Genomic DNA, 17,942 nt, shown 5'->3' with positions numbered 1-17,942 from the left:
CCCTTATTTAATGTTTCTGAATTTGTATTGTTTCGAAATTATTATGTTCAATTTCTCTTAAGCGCAGAGACACAAATTAATTTAGCAATTTTGCAATTATTTAAATTTAAGACAAGCAATTTCAAGCAGTTTGAATGCATACACACACTTAACTGAGCTATTTGATGTTCTTTTCATGCCTGACAATATGTCCAACAGTGAGCTCACTTTAAAGGCTAACTCACTCGCTGCAGCATATCCTTCAGATCTGAACATGAGCCTGGCAGATGAATTAATACAATACAAATCATTCATAACAGAAAAAGAAAAATGTCCTAGTAAAATTTTGGGGGGGGGGGGGGGTGGTTTCCTGGGCAACTCTTTGCCCAGGGGCCTAGACTATCCTTAATCCGTCCTTGACTACAGCTGGTGACTTTTCTGTGCCCATATAAACAGGGTTAGATTTCTGCTCTCTTGATGAAAAATAAAAAAGACAGGAAAAAAAAGTAAAAAAGCAGTAGGCCATTCAAACATTTTATTAATGTTAAAAAGACAAAAAACTGTCTCACAGTACAACTTATGGTGCTATACAAACAAATACAATATTTATTCTATACAAATAAAAAGTCTACAACAGTCGATAGTAATACATAAAATAATGACTTTATTTAGATGAATATAGCTAATGTAATTTTAATAATAATTCTAATAAGATTGTCTCTGTCTCTCTTTGCAGTTGTGTTACTGTGGGGTGGATTGTTGTACTGTACTGTACTGTGGGGTGGATTGTTGTACTGTACATGGCATGTAACATACAACAAACTGAAACAGACAAAATTCTCCACAGATTTTTAACATTTGCTCTGTTGTGCTGACCTCTGAAGGGCCAATGATTTTACATTTAGCCAATGATTTCATACAAATTGCTGAATTATGATTGTGTTTTTTCCCTTCAGTTGGGTAGGTCAATAGTATGGCTATCATTCAAACTTAAGAGCTTGAGATCTCAGCAATAATAATGTTTTGTTATTTACCAGGGCAAGTAAACAGTAAATTTGACAGGTAAAGCAGAATGACAACAAACATGTATAAAACCTGGAGACCACGTTTGGGCTCCAAATTAATTTCTGTATGTTAAATATCATGCAAGAAGCCAAAATACAATTTAGGCACAAATAAAATGCTAATTCGCTAAACTGCTAACTGACCAAAATGGAGGAGTATTGAGCTAATCTCCCAGTTTCAGCTCGATCATGTCAATTTTACAAAGCAATTTGCATGACAGGGATCTTTTTATATGTGTCCAGGGCTTAAATTTAAATCCTTCTTAATATAGTAACGTACAGTATTCACAACAGTTCAGAAGCTACATCAATCCAAGTAAGATTTGGGTTTGCCAAGGGCTCCCAAACCACAGGATCATCAAATGGACACATTATTTGTGCGCTCTGACATCTGGCATAGGTGTTGGTGTCACCTAATTCTGAATCACTGATAGTATAAACACCAACAGATCCATCCTCAAAGCCCACATACACAAACAATGTTTCAGAAAGTTTTAAAGCAGACGGATTATTACATAGGTAGAACCTCCCCACTGTCTTTCCATCTGATACCCGTATAGCAACCAAGATCTGCTTGGTATTGGGATCACACAGGTAATTCTGACAACATGCTCGAGGGTGGCAGATATAGACTGCATATTTACTAGAAATGTCAACAAATTGTTGACAGACTTCTCCCTCAGCATTTAAAGAGCATAGTTTACCATGGTAAACATCTAATATGGTTACCTTTAACCCATCTACAGAAACAATGCCATAACTTCCATTTGATGAAATCTTGAAGAACTGCATTGGATACTGGAAGGACTCTGGGCAGAGGAATTGCTGGCAAACAGTGTCTTCTGTAAGCCTCCAGGAATACACCACTCCTGAAATAGTTATCACGACCACGTAGTCTGGATGGTCTGGCAGTGGGTGGAAGGCAACAACCTTTGACCAGGTGGAAGAGCGAAACCTTTTGCTGACACAACCAGACCAGAGGCTGATGGCAACAAGATCTTCTCTGTTAATGCCCATGAGAAATGTACTTTCTGGTGAAATTACAGCATTTATAACATGATGGTGGATGTTACAAACCACATGTCCATCACACAACTTCCAAACCTTGGATGGACCTGTTTCTGACAGTGATACTGCAAAGTTACCATTTGGAGTTGTCAGGACAGAAGATGCTTTGCTGCCACGAATTCTGTAAATGTTCTCATTTGTATTGCTGTTCCAGACATAAATATCACCAGAGGCAACAGTGACCAAGTAAGTATCATCTCCTGAAAGAACCAATGCCTTTACAGATCCATGATGAAGAAGGTGGCTCTCCACTCTTCCTTCTAACACTCTCCACTTCCATACAATCTCAGAGCCATCAGTGGTGTACAAATGGACCCCCTGTGATTCTATAATCATTTTTAGAATTCTTGCACCAGATTTTGGAATGGATGCAGCTACTGAAATGAGCTCCAAGTCCCAGTTAACAATTCCTGTGCTTGTCACAGCTGTGAGATAAGTGTCCCCCTTTATAAGTCCGAAAGCCTGGCTGCTGCCATTGTCAACCTTTAACACACATTGTCCCGAAACCCGATTCCAGACCAAAAGAAATGGTGAATCCTTCAGAAAAGCAATGATAAAGTGTGCATCATGATCCAGAACTGCTTGAACAAATGTTTTCCCCTTGGGAGCCTTAAGATGATCTTGCACCTCTAGCAAGTGCCCACAAATAAATTGGATCTGTTCTCGTTTACAGATAAGAAGGTTGCAGTCTACGTGGTCTATATTTAAAACATTGTTCTTGGTGGTGCTTAGCATCTCTTTAATGAGTACTGGTTCGGTAATGTTGTTGATGTCCCATACAAACACACTTCCTGTGCAATCAATGCAGGTTATCATGTCTTGGTGATCATGGATTATGAGATCAAACAATGCTAACTCCGTTGAACAAGTAAAAGAGACCAAAGAGCTACCACTCTGAAAGTCGAATACACTTACAGTACCCTTACTTTGTCCACAACAAATTATGTAGTCATCACTACAAGAGATGCACGTTACGCTACAGCAGCACTGGAATCGAGTCACTTCCATTCCCTCAGCAAACACCTGAACATTACTGCTTTCCTTTGAGAATACAAAAGTCTTGCCCCTAGATGACAACACACCATCAATGCTTGTTACATCTTTTGGATCTCTTTGTAGGATGTAAACCTTCTGGAGGTCTGAGAGAACATTAACATTCCATAATAGAAGTGTTCCGGTCTGTGTGAATAGAATAAACACATCTGCAGAACATCTGACATCTGTAAACTCCAGGTCAGAATACTGGGGGAGTTTAAAGCCCTCAGAATCACTTCCATTCCAGACCCAGGCAGAACCATTGTTCTGGATTACGACTGCAAAACCAGACTGGGATATAGCTACTTTTAAAACTGGAGATGACTCCACATTTGGTGGTGCCCAATAAGTGGCAGGGACAGTGGGTGTTGGACCTACCACCATATTAACCCCATCATTATGTCCTGTCTGGCAGACAGAATTCTTTAATGCAGGAAGAACTTGAAAGAAGGAGAACAATTTGGCCTGCAAAACTAACATCAATTCAGCAGAACAATCCTTAAGCCTGCAGACTGAACTTTTCAGCACACACAGGAGGAGTCTAAGTTCCCTGGAAGACAATATTTGGGATGTCTTCTCAAGCATGAATATCAATGCCTCTCCTAATGATGCACAAAACATTCCTTGGAGGAACTCCTGGGACATCAGCACATCAACAAGTTCCTTAATGTTTTCACCCTTCATTAGATGAAAAGGCAATTCTTGCAGTTTCCTCAAATTTGGAAGTGTAGCACAAGAGGTTATGAAGGATTGAAATATCCAGGGTTGACCAGGAACTTGCCTGTCAGTGTAAACCTTTATTTGCCCTGCTTCATTTTGGGCACTGTTGAGGTTCTTGTCTCTACTCAAACCTGCTTTATTAATCAAAGACTTAGCTGTTCCAGATGCCCACCGGCCACTAAAATAATGAGCCATTAGAGAGTGAATTTTAAGCTGCTCGTTCAAGCACAGATACCTCTTATAGATGACAGACTTGAAGTGTCTACTGACCAAGGACAGAGTTTGTATGCCAGACGTTTTCTGTGGCTGTAGAAATCCTTTAAGGTCTAGAAGTAACCTCTCCACAGCCACCTCAGGTACCCTTAACCTATATGGTGCACTGTCCTTAATTGGCAGGTAAGCTGGCAAAATGTCATCATCACAAGACAGAAGGTCAGTAAGCTCAGATTCTGTCAAGCCAAACCTAGACAAATTGAGATATTCAAGGGTTCTCGCAACTAGGACTTTTCCATGCTTGGCTTCAAGGTTATCCAATAACAGACCGATGTTTGTGTGGACGCCCGGTACCACTGTGTCCGACGTAATCTCTAACATTGAATCCCAACAACACACCTGTCTATAGAGAAGCTCCACATACAAAGGGAGAGAGCATTTCTTAAAAGCTTCATTCACGTACATCTGCTGACCTGACGTGACCCTTCTGTTAGATGCTGTTAGGAGACTTTTCAGCATCTGGCTGCACCTCTTACTATCTAGTGGTTCTAACTCAAACAACAAAGTGGATTCTGGGTAATGTGTCCTCACAGCAGACAGAAACCCAGACTTAGTGGGTGTGGTTGAGATAAAAATCTTAACATTACTGGGTAAAGTATTTGGAAGCCAGGTTAAGTCCAGTGGTTTCTTGATTTCTTCCAACTGGTCAAGTCCATCTAGAATTAGGATTAGAGGATTTTGGGAGAGTGAACTCATACTTAAAAGGTTTTGGAAGGTTTCTCTGAACCGATAAATGTCTTTGAGGCAGGGGTTGTACTGCTGATTAAGATGTAAAGCAATCTGGTGACAAATGCTGATGAAAATTTGCTTTAGAGAGCAGTTACGGTCAGCAAAGTGTGTAATAACCACAGGTTCCTGGTCCTTGAGCCATATTTTCATCTGAAACAGAAAGTTTCTTATTAATTATGTTTTCTATACACCGATCAGCCATAACATTAAAACCACCTCCTTTAAAACCACCTCCTTTAAAACCACCTCAACTCCACTTACCATATAGGAGCACTTTGTAGTTCTACAATTACTGACTGTAGTCCATCTATTTCTCTGCATGCTTTGTTAGCCCCCTTTCATGCTGTTCTTCAATGGTCAGGACTCTCCCAGGACCACTACAGAGTAGGTATTATTTAGGTGGTGGATCATTCTCAGCACTGCAATGACACTGACATGGTGGTGGTGTGTTAGTGTGTGTTGTGCTGGTATGAGTGGAGTTTTTAAATACCGTGTCCACTCACTGTCCACTCTATTAGACACTCCTACCTAGTTGGTCCACCTTGTAGATGTAAAGTCAGAGACGATCGCTCATCTATTGCTGCTGTTTGAGTTGATCATATTTTTTTTTTTTTTTTTTTTTATTATCTATTTTTTCCCCCACTTTTTCCCCCCCAATTTTTATCCCCATTCTAGTCATGTCCAATTACCCTGATTGTGTCCTCTATACTGATTCAACCCTTTTGCCGCTGACTGAGGACGCCACTCAACTGACTTGCGCCCCCTCCGGCACGAGCCTGTTCATACAGCCTGCATTTTTCACCTGCACGAGCCGAGTTCATACACAGAGAGACACTGCGCACGGAGGGTCACACCCCCCTCAATGTTATTCCTCAGCCCTGTGCAGGCGCCGTCAGTCAACCAGCAGGGGCCGCAGTCGCACCAGTTATGAGGACCTATGCTCCGACTCTACCCCTAACCCTGAACAACAGCCAAACGTTGTTCATACTGCCGCCCAACCCAGTCGGAAAGGCAGAGCTGAGTTTCGATGCGATGTATCTAGAAACCCAACTCTGGTGCGCTAGCGTACTTTACCGCTGCGCCACCTGAGCGGCTGAGTTGGTCATCTTTGAGATCTTCATCAGTGGTCACAGGACGCTGCCCATGGTGCACACTGTTGGCTGGATATTTTTGGTTGGTAGACTATTCTCAGTCCAGCAGTGACAGTGAGGTGTTTGAAAAAAACTCCATCAGCATTGCTCATACCAGCACAAAACACACTAACACACCACTACCATGTCAGTGTCACTGCAGTGCTGAGAATGGTCCACCACCTAAATAATACCTGCTCTGTGGTGGTCCTGTGAGAGTCCTGACCATTGAAAAACAGCATGAAAGGGGGCTAACAAAGCATGCATAGAAACAGATGGACTACAGTCAGTAATTGTAGAACTACAAAGTGCTTCTATATGGTAAGTGGCGCTTATAAAATAGATAGATAGAAAAAAAAAATCTAGAGATCTGAGTCTCTAGTTTAAATCTTGGCCTTGCCAGAAGTTTATCAGTCACATTTAACCATGTATAAAGAAGTAAAAGCCAGATCAGATTAGGATTTAACGCCTTGCTGCTGCAACAGTGACTCCTACTGTCTGGCTAAGACACCAACATGAGCAATATTGAAATACGAAGAGATCATAGCATGATCATTAACATGTGCTAAGGCTCTCTGTAGTAATTCTTCACACATGTCAAAGCCAATAGAGAAACTTAGAATGCACAGGGAAGTACAGAATTGCCAAATTGGGACAGTAGGGGCAAAAAACCCAACCCAACAACATCCAGTTGCTTTGTGCGCCTGGATTTGGGCAGTTTAACCCATTCTCTATTGCAGATCCTCTCAAGCTCTATCAGATTGAATGGCAAGAGACTGTGAAGTACCATCTTCAGCTCTTTCCACAGATGTTCCATGGAATTTAAGTCTGGGCTTTGACTGAGGCAGTCAAGGACATTCTGAGACTTCAGCGAACCAACCATCTCTGGTGCAGGTGCTTCAACCAGCCAGCAGGGGACTTATTTGCAGCAGTTTGTTTGTTTATTTGTTTATTAGGGTTGTAACATCATGTTTTACACCTTGGCCACATTCATGACAGGAACGGTAGTTACTCATTACACAAGGTTCATCAGTTCACAAGGTTATATCGAACACAGTCATGGACAATTCAGTGTCTCCAATTCACCTCACTTGCATGTCTTTGGACTGTGGGAGGAAACCAGAGCACCCGGAGGAAACCCACGCGGACACGGGTAGAACATGCAAACTCCACACAGAAAGGACCCGGACCGACCCACCTGGGGATCGAACCCAGGACCTTCTTGCTGTGAGGTGACAGTGCTACCCACTTAGCCACCGTGCCGCCCCTTATTTGCAGCAGCAATGAGAAACCCATTTGACCCCATTCACACACAGAAAATAGTCTGAATTGTGGGCGCCCGGCCGGTAGATAGGTAGCACAGATTGCGGGCTGGGAGCAGGCGGAGCTTTCTGAGGTACTACAATGAAAATGAACATATTCAAACAGACTTAACCAGGGTATAAATAGTTTTGATTTAAATTAATAACAGTATTGTGCCAGGCTATACTGCACTGCCTGGTGGAAAAGCACTTACTAAAACATACCTGACTTGCACAGTGGGCCAGAAGCACACTTTTCCCAGTACATGGTCCACCAACAAGAACAAATGGATATTTCGTATCCTGCGCCAGATAAGCTTTAACATGAGCGACTTCTGAACGCTCAATTCTGTAGAGACTTGAAAGGTTTCGACACAGGTTCTCCTGCCGGACGATTGTATCATGGGTTTGATTTCTTTCCCTCACAACAGTTTTGTCTACAAGATGCAGAAGATCAGAGTATAGCTGATGGCTGAGCCCCTCTGCATAGATCTGCTCATCATCACACTCCTGTTCAGCACTGGATGTGGTGTATATCAGAGCTCCATGGGTTTTCACCAGGTTTGGTAGGAAGTTATTGCAGAGTTCAGATAGTCTTCCTGATTGAGACTGGAGCACCGAATGTGGTTCATTTCTGTTCTTTCTTGTCTGGCTGGTTGTCTTGGAAGTTTTATAGACATAACAAAGACACCTTTTAATATCAGCTGCAGATCGACCATCCATTGCAAACCGGAGGTCGTTCTCAAGTCCTGAAATGAAAATAAACAGGTCTTGACAGCTTAGCATTTTAAAACAACCATGAAATTGTTCTTACTGTATCGGGATAAATAGGAATGCTACAGCATATACTGTACATACCTGAGCTGAAATATTTATGAGCCTGTTGTGGATCGATTAAGCCCTTCAGAACACACTGACTCACAACAAAATGTAAGATTCTCCTTCCTTTCACAAGTGCATCCTCCCAACTGTTCTCATCAGTTTCATTCACTGGCTACAGAAGTTAAATATGTACAAAACTAAGAATTTACATCATTTAAAACCAACAATATATTGCCAAAAGTATTTGCTCGTCTGCCTTCACATGCATATGAACTTGAGTGACATCCCATTCTTAATCCTTAGGGTTTAATGTGATGTCGACCCACCCTTTGCAGCTATAACAGCTTCAATTCCTCTGGGAAGGCTTTCCACAAGGTTTAGAAGTGTGATTATGGGAATTTTTGACCATTCTTCCAGAAGCACATTTGTGAGGTCAGACACTGATGTTGGATGAGAAGGCCTGGCTCTAATTCATCCTAAAGGTGTTCTATCGGGTTGAGGTCAGGACTCCCTCACCACACCAAACTCGCTCATCCATGTCTTTATGGACCTTGCTTTGTGCACTGGTGCGCAGTCATGTTGGAACAGGAAGGGGCCATCCCCAAACTGTTCCCACAAAGTTGGGAGCATGAAATTGTCCAAAATCTCTTGGTATGCTGCATTAAGAGTTCCTTTCACTGGAACTAAGGGGCCGAACTCCTGAAAAACAACCCCACACCATAATCCCCCCTCCACCAAACTTTACACTTGGCACAATGCAGTCAGACCGTTCTCCTGGCAACCGCCAAACCCAGACTCGTCCATCGGGTTGCCAGATGGAGACGCGTGATTCGTCACTCCAGAGAACACGTCTCCACTGCTCTAGAGTCCAGTGGTGGCGTGCTTTACACCACTGCATCCGACACTTTGGATTGTGCTTGCTGATGTAAGGCTTGGATGCAGCTGCTCGGCCATGGAAACCCATTCCATGAAGCTCTCTACACACTGTTCTTGAGCTAATCTGAAGGCCACATGAAGTTTGGAGGTCTGTAGCGACTGACTCTGCAGAAAGTGGGGACCTCTGTGCACTATGTGCCTCAGCATCCGCTGACCCCGCTCTGTCATTTTACGTGGCCTACCACTTCTTGGCTGAGTTGCTGTTGTACCCAGTCGTTTCCACTTTGTTATAACACCACTGACAGTTGACTGGAATATTTAGTAGTGAGGAAATTTCACGACTGGACTTGTTGCACAGGTGGCATCCTATCACGGTACCACGCTGGAATTCACTGAGCTCCTGAGAGCGACCCATTCTTTCACTAATGTTTGTAGAAGCAGTCTGCATGCCGAGGTGCTTGGTTTTATACACCTGTGGCCATGGAAGTGATTGGAACACCAGAATTCAATGATTTGGATAGGTGAGTGAATACTTTTGGCAATATAGTGTATATTATTACCAAATGTTATTCAGCAATACTTCTATTCATGATTACCCTGATCTGATCTGGTTGTTTCTTGTATTCCTCTTGGCTGATCAGACAGAATACAGGCGGTATGTTGTTGTCATCCCTCTTGTAGCATTTCTCCAGGATTTCAGAGCTGAATCCCATCTGCTGGCTAACCTGCAGCACTGTGAAGAACTCAGAAAGCTCCACCTGCTCCGGTAAACATGAAGTTCCGTACTGTTCCCCAACCAGACCCTGGTAGATCAAACACATGCAGAGTAACTGATTACAAGCAGAGAATGCCATCAAACATGTTCATCTCATCACGTTATTATATTCAGATATGTCTGCCACATGCAGTCTTTAGGTTTCCTCCTGTCACTGTCTGTGAGGTTTAGCATGTCCATGTAAGTGGACCTCCTAAAAACATAGATCTAAAAAACATCAACTGGCTATTCTCAGATTTCCCCAGATGCCAATGAGTGGTTGAAAGGATAAGTGTGTGATGCCCTGTGATGGACTGGCGCCCTGTCCAGAGTATGTTTGTGTTTGGAGCAATCCACTGCAATACAGACCAGGATGAAACATCTAGTATTTATTGCAGGTCTTTATATTTATAGCACTTATTCTAGTCTGCACTGTGTATACTGTATTGTTTGCACATGTATTCAGTTGTGGCAGTGCTAGCTCAGCGGTTAAGGCCCCACCACTGCCAAGTTGGCGCTGTTGGGCCCCTACAAAAGACTCTTAACCCTCAATTGCATTCAGTCACAATTATAAGTCTTTGTTTAGTCTTAACTTTGGATAAAATCAGCTAAATGCTAAACATGCAAGTGTAATGTAAATGTGCTGAAATGTATATAGCTAAAATGACAATGATATACAGTATATATATATATATATATATACCACTCATACCAGCACAACACACTCTAACACACCACCACCATGTCATTGTCACTGCACTGCTGAGAATGATCCACCACCTAAATAATACCTACTCTGTGGTGGTCCTGGGAGAGTCCTGACCATTGAAGAACAGCATGAAAGGGGGTTAATAAATCATGCAGAGAAACAGATGGACTACAGTCAGTAATTGTAGAACTACAAAGTGCTTCTATATGGTAAGTGGAGCTGATAAAATGGACAGTGAGTGTAGAAACAATTAGGTGGTTTTAATGTTATGGCTGATCAGTGTATGTATACATATACAGACGTTCAGTTTTTTTGCATATCCCAGCTTGTTTGGAAACTGGGGTCAAAGCACAGGGTCAGCCATTGTTTGGTTTCCAACAGTGGCTGCATGGCAGAGCTGGGATTCAAACTCTCAACCTTTTAGTTGATAGCCCAAAGCTGTACCCACTAGGCTACCACTGTCCCACTGAATGAATGAAAAGGTTACAATGCTGCCACTTTTGGATATTACAAACAAACACAGTTACCACAAAGAAAGGACCCAGTGAATTCAGCCTGCACTCCTCGATTAACTGCAGTCGAACCCTCTGTGTCGGCCAGTTATCAGGGTTTGTCTCTTCATACGGGTCAATAACCTGCACAGAAAAGGTCAATGTTATTATAGCATCATGATGACCTGTCAAATCATTCTTTCTTTGTTTACTTTGCTTATCTGCATTCAGCACACTAAGCATATGGTTATTAAGCTAAATTATTGTAGCGTTACCTGGAATTTGTTTGAATTTAATAATTAATAAGCATGTATGACCCATGACAGAAGGATCTTCTGCCAGAGAATCAACAAAAAAGCTTTCAAAAGTTATTATGTACATTTGATGTTACATCGGTCGGTTGGGTGTCTACACAGAAATGATTGGCTGATGTCTGAGAACAGGGGGTGGCCAAACAGCATAGCTATTGGGAGGTGCATATGTAAGGGCACCCTCAGTGCCGGTCCCAAGCTTGTACAATAACTCGTCCATGTAACTAACAGTCCTAAAAAAGGATTTGTAAATGAGCAGTTCTGTTCTCACCCTAAAATCTACTCCATGCGTCCGTCTACAGTGGTCCCTCAGTTTGGGAACAACACACTCTCTCAGCACCTTCCTCTCCATTACAGACTCTAAAACACAAACACACACACACACACACACACACACACACACACACACACACAATCTTTATTGACACACAATAATTTAACTTGTTTATAAGAGGTACATTTGTACCAATCAATTTATTCATTCAGCTTTACTAAATGCTATATCTTGGTCAAGGTCACAGTGGGTCCAGATGATATTCCTAAACCACTGGTTGTAGGGCAGGAATACAACCTGAACAGGGTAATAGTCCATCACAGGACATAACATACACTCTTACTCACACCTTCATAAGTGAATGTAAAAAATAGAATAGAATTGAACAGCTTTATTTGTCATATATACATATACAGGTGTACGTACAACGAAATTCTTTTTCCGCATATCCCAGCTCATTGTACGGCGCCCCTGGAGCAGAGAGGGTTAAGGGCCTTGCTCAAGGGCCCAACAGTGGCAGTATAGCAGAGCCTGGGTTTAAACCCACAGCCTTTTGATTGATAGTCGAAAGCTCTACCCACTAGACTACCACTGTCCAAAAAAGCGTAAAATAAAAGAAAAAACAAAAGATAAATGGTGATTAGTAGAATATCTGAGGGGGCAAATAAACATTATTTAATAATAATAAATATATTAAGATACAAAGTGCTTTTAGAGATAAATTTTAATTTAATCACCGGCACATTTAACAGGCAAAACTTTCTCCACCAGGGGGAGCTGCTGGCACTGTTTTTGTTTTTATGTGCCTTACATCAACATGACAGTGTGTATTATTGTTTTAAAAGATGTAAAAGGGCTATTAACCTTGCCACTGCACCACAACCATTTATTTGCCATTACCTACTTTTTTTTTACTGGTCAGTGAATAAAACACAAATGTTGTATAAAAGTTGAGAATTTTCAGAAAATCATGTTTAAAAGCATTTTATAACCCTATTTTATGTGTATATTTATTTTAATGCATCGTCCACATACAGAAGATTCGGTTCTCTCTTAATATGAAGAGAACACACTAAAGCTCATCATATTTCATTAAAAGATCGTAGTCGACTGTTTTCAAGTCGACTACGATCTTTTAAAGAAATATGATAAGCTTTAGTGTGTCAGAATCTGCAGGTAAAAGTTTACATACCGTCTGGGTTAGAACACAAGTAAACCTTCACACAAGCCATTTCACTTTCCAACAGTCTTCAGTCCAGTTGTGCAGATGGAGAGAGGCCCAGAACTAGCTAGATTCGATCCTGCAGATCTTCATGATGGAAGTACAGACTGGTTGGGGAGGAGGTGGGTGAGAGCCTCTGCATCTGTAACACTTCTTCTCATTCTCTTTTGTATTCAGCTTCCTGCAGGATTTGTGATCCTGATATTACACGGAAGTGTGTGGAATTCCACCCACTTCTGCACTGACAGACCAGCAAACAACTCTCAAGTACACTGTATGACCAGAAGTATTTGGACACCTGACCATAAGCTTGTTGGACATCAAATTTCCTAAACAAGAACTATTAAAATAAAGTGACCTCTGTGTGATCTTTTCAGATAGAACAACAGCTACTCGTATGAGAAGGCTTCTCACAAGAAATTGAAGTATGTCTGTGGGAATTTGTGTCAATGTAGTCAAGGAGCATGTGTATGGCTGGCACTGGTGCTGGTCAAGAAAGCCTCAGCTGATGTTCCAGTTCATTCCAAAGCTGTTCAGTGGGGCTGAGGTCATGCTGGAACATTAAAGAGCCTTCACTAAAATATTGTTGTGAAGTTGGAAGAATATAATTTCCTGTATATAATTAATTTATATAAAGCAATTGTTATGGCTTAAACACATTAATTCAGTAATTAGAGAAGAGTGTCCCAAGGTTGTCAATATAGTGTGTTTTTAATTAGTACTTTAATTTGTTACTTTGTGTCATTTAAGGTCATAAAAAGGTTAGAATTGTAAATCAGAGCATTTTATGAATGATGGTCTTGCAAATTAAATTAAATGTCCCTCCTGTGCTTAGGCAAACCAGGCAGTTGCCACAAATGGGCCCAATTAATATAAACCTACTAATAATAATAAACACGATCCTACAACTTCTGCTGTTGTTGTGTTATGCTGTATTCATGTGATCTTGTAAACCAATTCACTGAATCACTGAGCGCAGGGCAGTAACACACCCCGGACAGGATGCCAATGCATCATGTGACCTTGGCCCCACCATCCCAGACACAGCCAATCATGTCTGTATGTAGGTGCCAGGCCGGCTGATAGCACCTCAGGGATTCAAACTCTGGATCCCAATGGTAGCTAATTAGAGTAATTTACTGCTGTGCCACCCGAATACATGCAGCATTTTATGTGAAATATAAAGAAACTTTTTCATATTGTGACCACAAGAAAGTCCCAATTACGAAGGTCTGTAATTGACCCGGCACATACATGGAGCACATAGATAAACACAGCAATGCACTCATTTTTTATTTAACATTTGTACACAATAAATACAAATTATTTTACAGCTAATAATACGCAAAAAGAAATTTTATTTGTTCTCTGATTCCACACTGCAGCTACAGTCTGATATTATTACACCATCTTTTACTAGCAGCGACTTTCAAATAAAAATACCAATGTTATAAAAAAATTATAATTATTTTAAAGGAAAATTTGCAGAAGTGTAAAAACTGTCCAAAAACGCATAAAACGGCTTTGACTTTGAGAAGAGTTTTCTGGTGCAATGGGTGATATAAACTTCAAAACAAGTTTAATACAATTTAAAGATCTCAGTGAGATCAAGATGAAAACAGGCTGCGACAACTTCAAAACTTCAAATCAGAATTTCTTTAGTAGTTTTTATGGTCTTTACCCTGCAGGACATTTTTATCTACTGCAGTGAATAATGAACAGGGAGGGAATAAATAATAATGTCAATCTTACACACAATTAAGCATCTATGCTACATCAGATATCAACACACGCGCACACACACACACACACACACACACACACACACACACACACACACACACACACACAAAAGTGATACAGCTTTGGAAAAGTGCTCAGATGAATGATATACTGCTAAACGTAAGCGTGTGGTTTATTGAAAGTAAATAAGTAATATTATGTATTATTGGTGCCACTAAAATATTCAGCTTGTATCAGTTTTGCTGTATCAGGAAGTTCCTGACATCGAACATGTTATAAATGTGATAAATATCTAATGTTAGTATAAATAACAGATATTCAGTACTGGATAATGAAATGGGAATTGGACCGCCTGATTTTGTTTTTATAAATGAGTTTTTTGCATCTCTTGAGTTATGCCAAGTTCACACTTCACAACTTTCCAAGTCATCAGGTCGCTGTACAGTTCACACTACACAACTCTTGTAATCGGGAGTCTTTCAAGTCGGTGTGGCTTTCACACTACACGACTGATCAGTGGTAGGGGGTTTCACACTACACCATCTATCACCAACTGGAATTGCAAATGCGAGAAGTGACGAAAGGTTTAATGATACCACGTCCAAAAATGCACGCCAACAAGTAGCGAGCGATCAAAGTTGTGCGCTGATGTGCAGCGTAAAATCAAGAAGAAAAAATAAATGAATCTGAGTGGATTTGGCTACATGAAGGTTAATAAATAGTTTTGCAATGTAACGTTGGTGTTATGTTTTGTAGAAAACGATAAGGTCAGAAATACTGTAAAACTTGTGTGTGTACCGATGTATTCTGATATAAACTATATTATCCCCCTGTCCCACCTTTTTACCCTCCTCTCCTGCGTTTCTCCTCACACTGTATCTTGCGTTCTCATTGGCTGTTCGACATAGCACTCATTGCCAGTCAGGCAACTCAGATCCAGATATTTGACAAGCTAGGAATCTCGATTCGGTCACCCAGCACTCGGCAAGCCGCTCGGATCGAGTTGTTGAGCAGTTCACACATAGCGATTGAGAGCTGAGTTTGCCGAGTTGCTCCAGAGCTGGCAAATCTAGCGCCGATCAGTCGGCGAGCGAAAATCGGGGCAAAAATCGCTTAGTGTGAACTAGACATTACAGCTGATCAGCCAATTACAGAACTTGATCACATGAGAATACCGCTCGGCTGTTCCTTAGCATGAAATTCTTCTTTATAATAACCAGGTGGTTAGAAATGCGCTCCAATTACACGCAGTTCCGTTTACATTTTAAAAATGATTGTAAAAAGCTATTTTTTTTTATTAGGGAATCTGGGTTGTTTTGCAAAAGTATGTGACAAAAGTATATGAACCTCTGACCATAAGCTCATTGGACAATCATGCTGGAAAAGGGAAAACGCCTTTCCCAAGCCAGTGCTGCAAATTAAGAAAAACATCATTTATTTTATAGAATTGATTTTTTTTTTATACATTAGCAATGTAACGGTAGCGAAAGAACTGTAAAGCATGTAGAGCTATCAGGAGATGCTTCCACAGATGCATGTGTTTTTATGGATGGCAAAGCTGAGATTCGATACGATGTATTCAAAATCCCAGCTCTGGTATGCTAACGTATTTTATCGCTGCGCCACCTGAGCGCCGCATGTGTTTTAATATAATATAAAATATCATTTTTTAAATCTTAATTAGACTTATTACTGATCACTTTTTTCACTCTTATACAATTAATTATTTAAATAAATAAGCTGCTAAGCATAAATTACTCTATGATGTAAATAAAATCAGAATACTTGCTTGTTTGCCTGTAGCTAATATTAGGGAAAATTTTTAGATGGCTTTCAATGCAGGACGTAATAGAGCTGCAGTGCAAAAACATCTCATTACAAAAACTATTTTACACATGACAGATAAATGATGCCAAAACCATTCAGTAATTTGAGCATTTTAGCTTGTAGGGTGATAAAGTGATCAAATGTTTAGCTGTCTGCTAGCTATAATAGGTATGCCATGTCTTGCTTACCATGTGATCTCTGAGAATTTACCTTATTTTCGGAGTTATCATCAACATCATGTGATCAAGTTTGGGATTGGTTGATCAAAATTGGTTGACCTTTAACCTACGTTAACCCCAGACACGCTATTCACTTGTTAAAATCAGGACATGCGAGCGGACTTTTCAGTGCCAAACTGGCAAACAACAACACTATTGGAACGATGAGGCTTCATTTAGACTCACAGAATAAAGACGACTAGGAAAATAGCTGCACCTTATAAACAAGAAATGCATGTAGGAAGCTTCAGCAGGTTTGATTTCTTGCAGTAATTATAATGAAACTGGAGCAAGAAACGTGTTAGTAAAAAAGAAAGAAAAAAAATCAAGCACTTTAATTAATGCTTAATATTGATTGGCATTTGCAAACGAGTTTAGCCTCACTCTCAGGGACAGAACACCACCAAAATGTGCCACAAATCCCTCCCTCGTACTTTCCCTTCCACGACTAAATATTAGTTATTAGGTACAATGGCAGTCTTTATAAGGACAAGCTGAGAAACGGAGGATATTTATGAAGTTAGTACTGTATTCAGGTCAACACGATACGTTGGTTAGAGGAGGGTAAGAGAGGGGTAAACCAAATGGAGGATCCAGCCTTCATCTCTTCGACCCTCACCCACCCTTCCTCTTCCACCATTCAGCCATCTATACATGATAATCCTTTCTCTTTGACATCATAGTTCAAAAACCGTCATGATATTTGAGGAAATGTTGCACATTCCTATGACAACAGTAATGTACTGTACTAATACGACATTAAATACATACGGTAGGACTACACATGGCCAGGGCACGCTCAGTCACCCGAACCAGCTGTACACGTCCCTCTTAAACTAAAACGTCCCCCGTAAATCCTCCGACACGCCAAAGTATTGCAAATTCTGCTATGAAACAAATATATGTGCAAATAAAGTCTTCATCCGTCTTCTTTTATTCCACCTTTTCAGTCCAGTACAACCACCGAATGAAAAAACCCACGTGATTCTGCAGACTCCACTCCTGATAACTGGTCCTGGAGTTCATCATCAAGGTCCAAATCTGCCTTGTACAATTACAAACACACGGACTGGATTTGGCATTAAAAGAGTTAAAAGGCACCAGTATGTGACGCCATCATTTCCATACTAGGGAAAGAGCTCCAGGGAGCTGGAACAGTGGGCTTGGGGTAACCTTGCCCACTTCAATGCCTGTAGAAGTTTGAGGTCAGATGTTGATCAGTCCTCCGAATAGATAACGATGCTGCTACACCAGGGTGATCTCTACCTCCTCAGGTTTCTCCAGCTGCCGGCGGGGGTGCTGTTTCGGAGGAGGTGGAGCAGCACGGACCTGACAAAAGAGATTAAATGTTGAAATATGAGAAATTGTACAGATGAGAATTTAATTATTGCTGTTT

General features: G+C 41.0%; 2 protein-coding genes across 2 annotated transcripts in view; both read right to left on the bottom strand.

Annotated features, from left to right (window-relative positions):
- Nucleotides 1-1,328: 1,328 nt before the first annotated feature.
- On the bottom strand, nt 1,329-12,768 carry LOC134323596 (NACHT and WD repeat domain-containing protein 2). The gene is made up of 7 exons (XM_063005143.1): nt 12,729-12,768; nt 11,534-11,622; nt 10,988-11,095; nt 9,594-9,800; nt 8,158-8,293; nt 7,525-8,048; nt 1,329-5,018 (listed from the first exon to the last, which is right to left on the bottom strand). The coding sequence occupies exons 1-7, from the start codon at nt 12,766-12,768 to the stop codon at nt 1,329-1,331; spliced, it is 4,794 nt and encodes a 1,597-aa protein (XP_062861213.1).
- A 3,943-nt stretch (nt 12,769-16,711) lies between these two features.
- LOC134323001 (F-BAR and double SH3 domains protein 2) overlaps nt 16,712-17,942 on the bottom strand; it is a 100,533-nt gene continuing 99,302 nt past the window's right edge. The window contains exon 20 of the mRNA XM_063004407.1: nt 16,712-17,875. Coding sequence (XP_062860477.1) covers nt 17,792-17,875 — 84 coding nt within the window. The 3' untranslated portion in view covers nt 16,712-17,791. The remainder of the gene's footprint in view (nt 17,876-17,942) is intronic.

This window comes from Trichomycterus rosablanca, chromosome 11 (assembly GCF_030014385.1).
Source record: "Trichomycterus rosablanca isolate fTriRos1 chromosome 11, fTriRos1.hap1, whole genome shotgun sequence".
Classification (NCBI taxonomy): Eukaryota; Metazoa; Chordata; class Actinopteri; order Siluriformes; family Trichomycteridae; genus Trichomycterus; species Trichomycterus rosablanca.
This window is presented reverse-complemented; position numbering and strand designations above follow the sequence as displayed.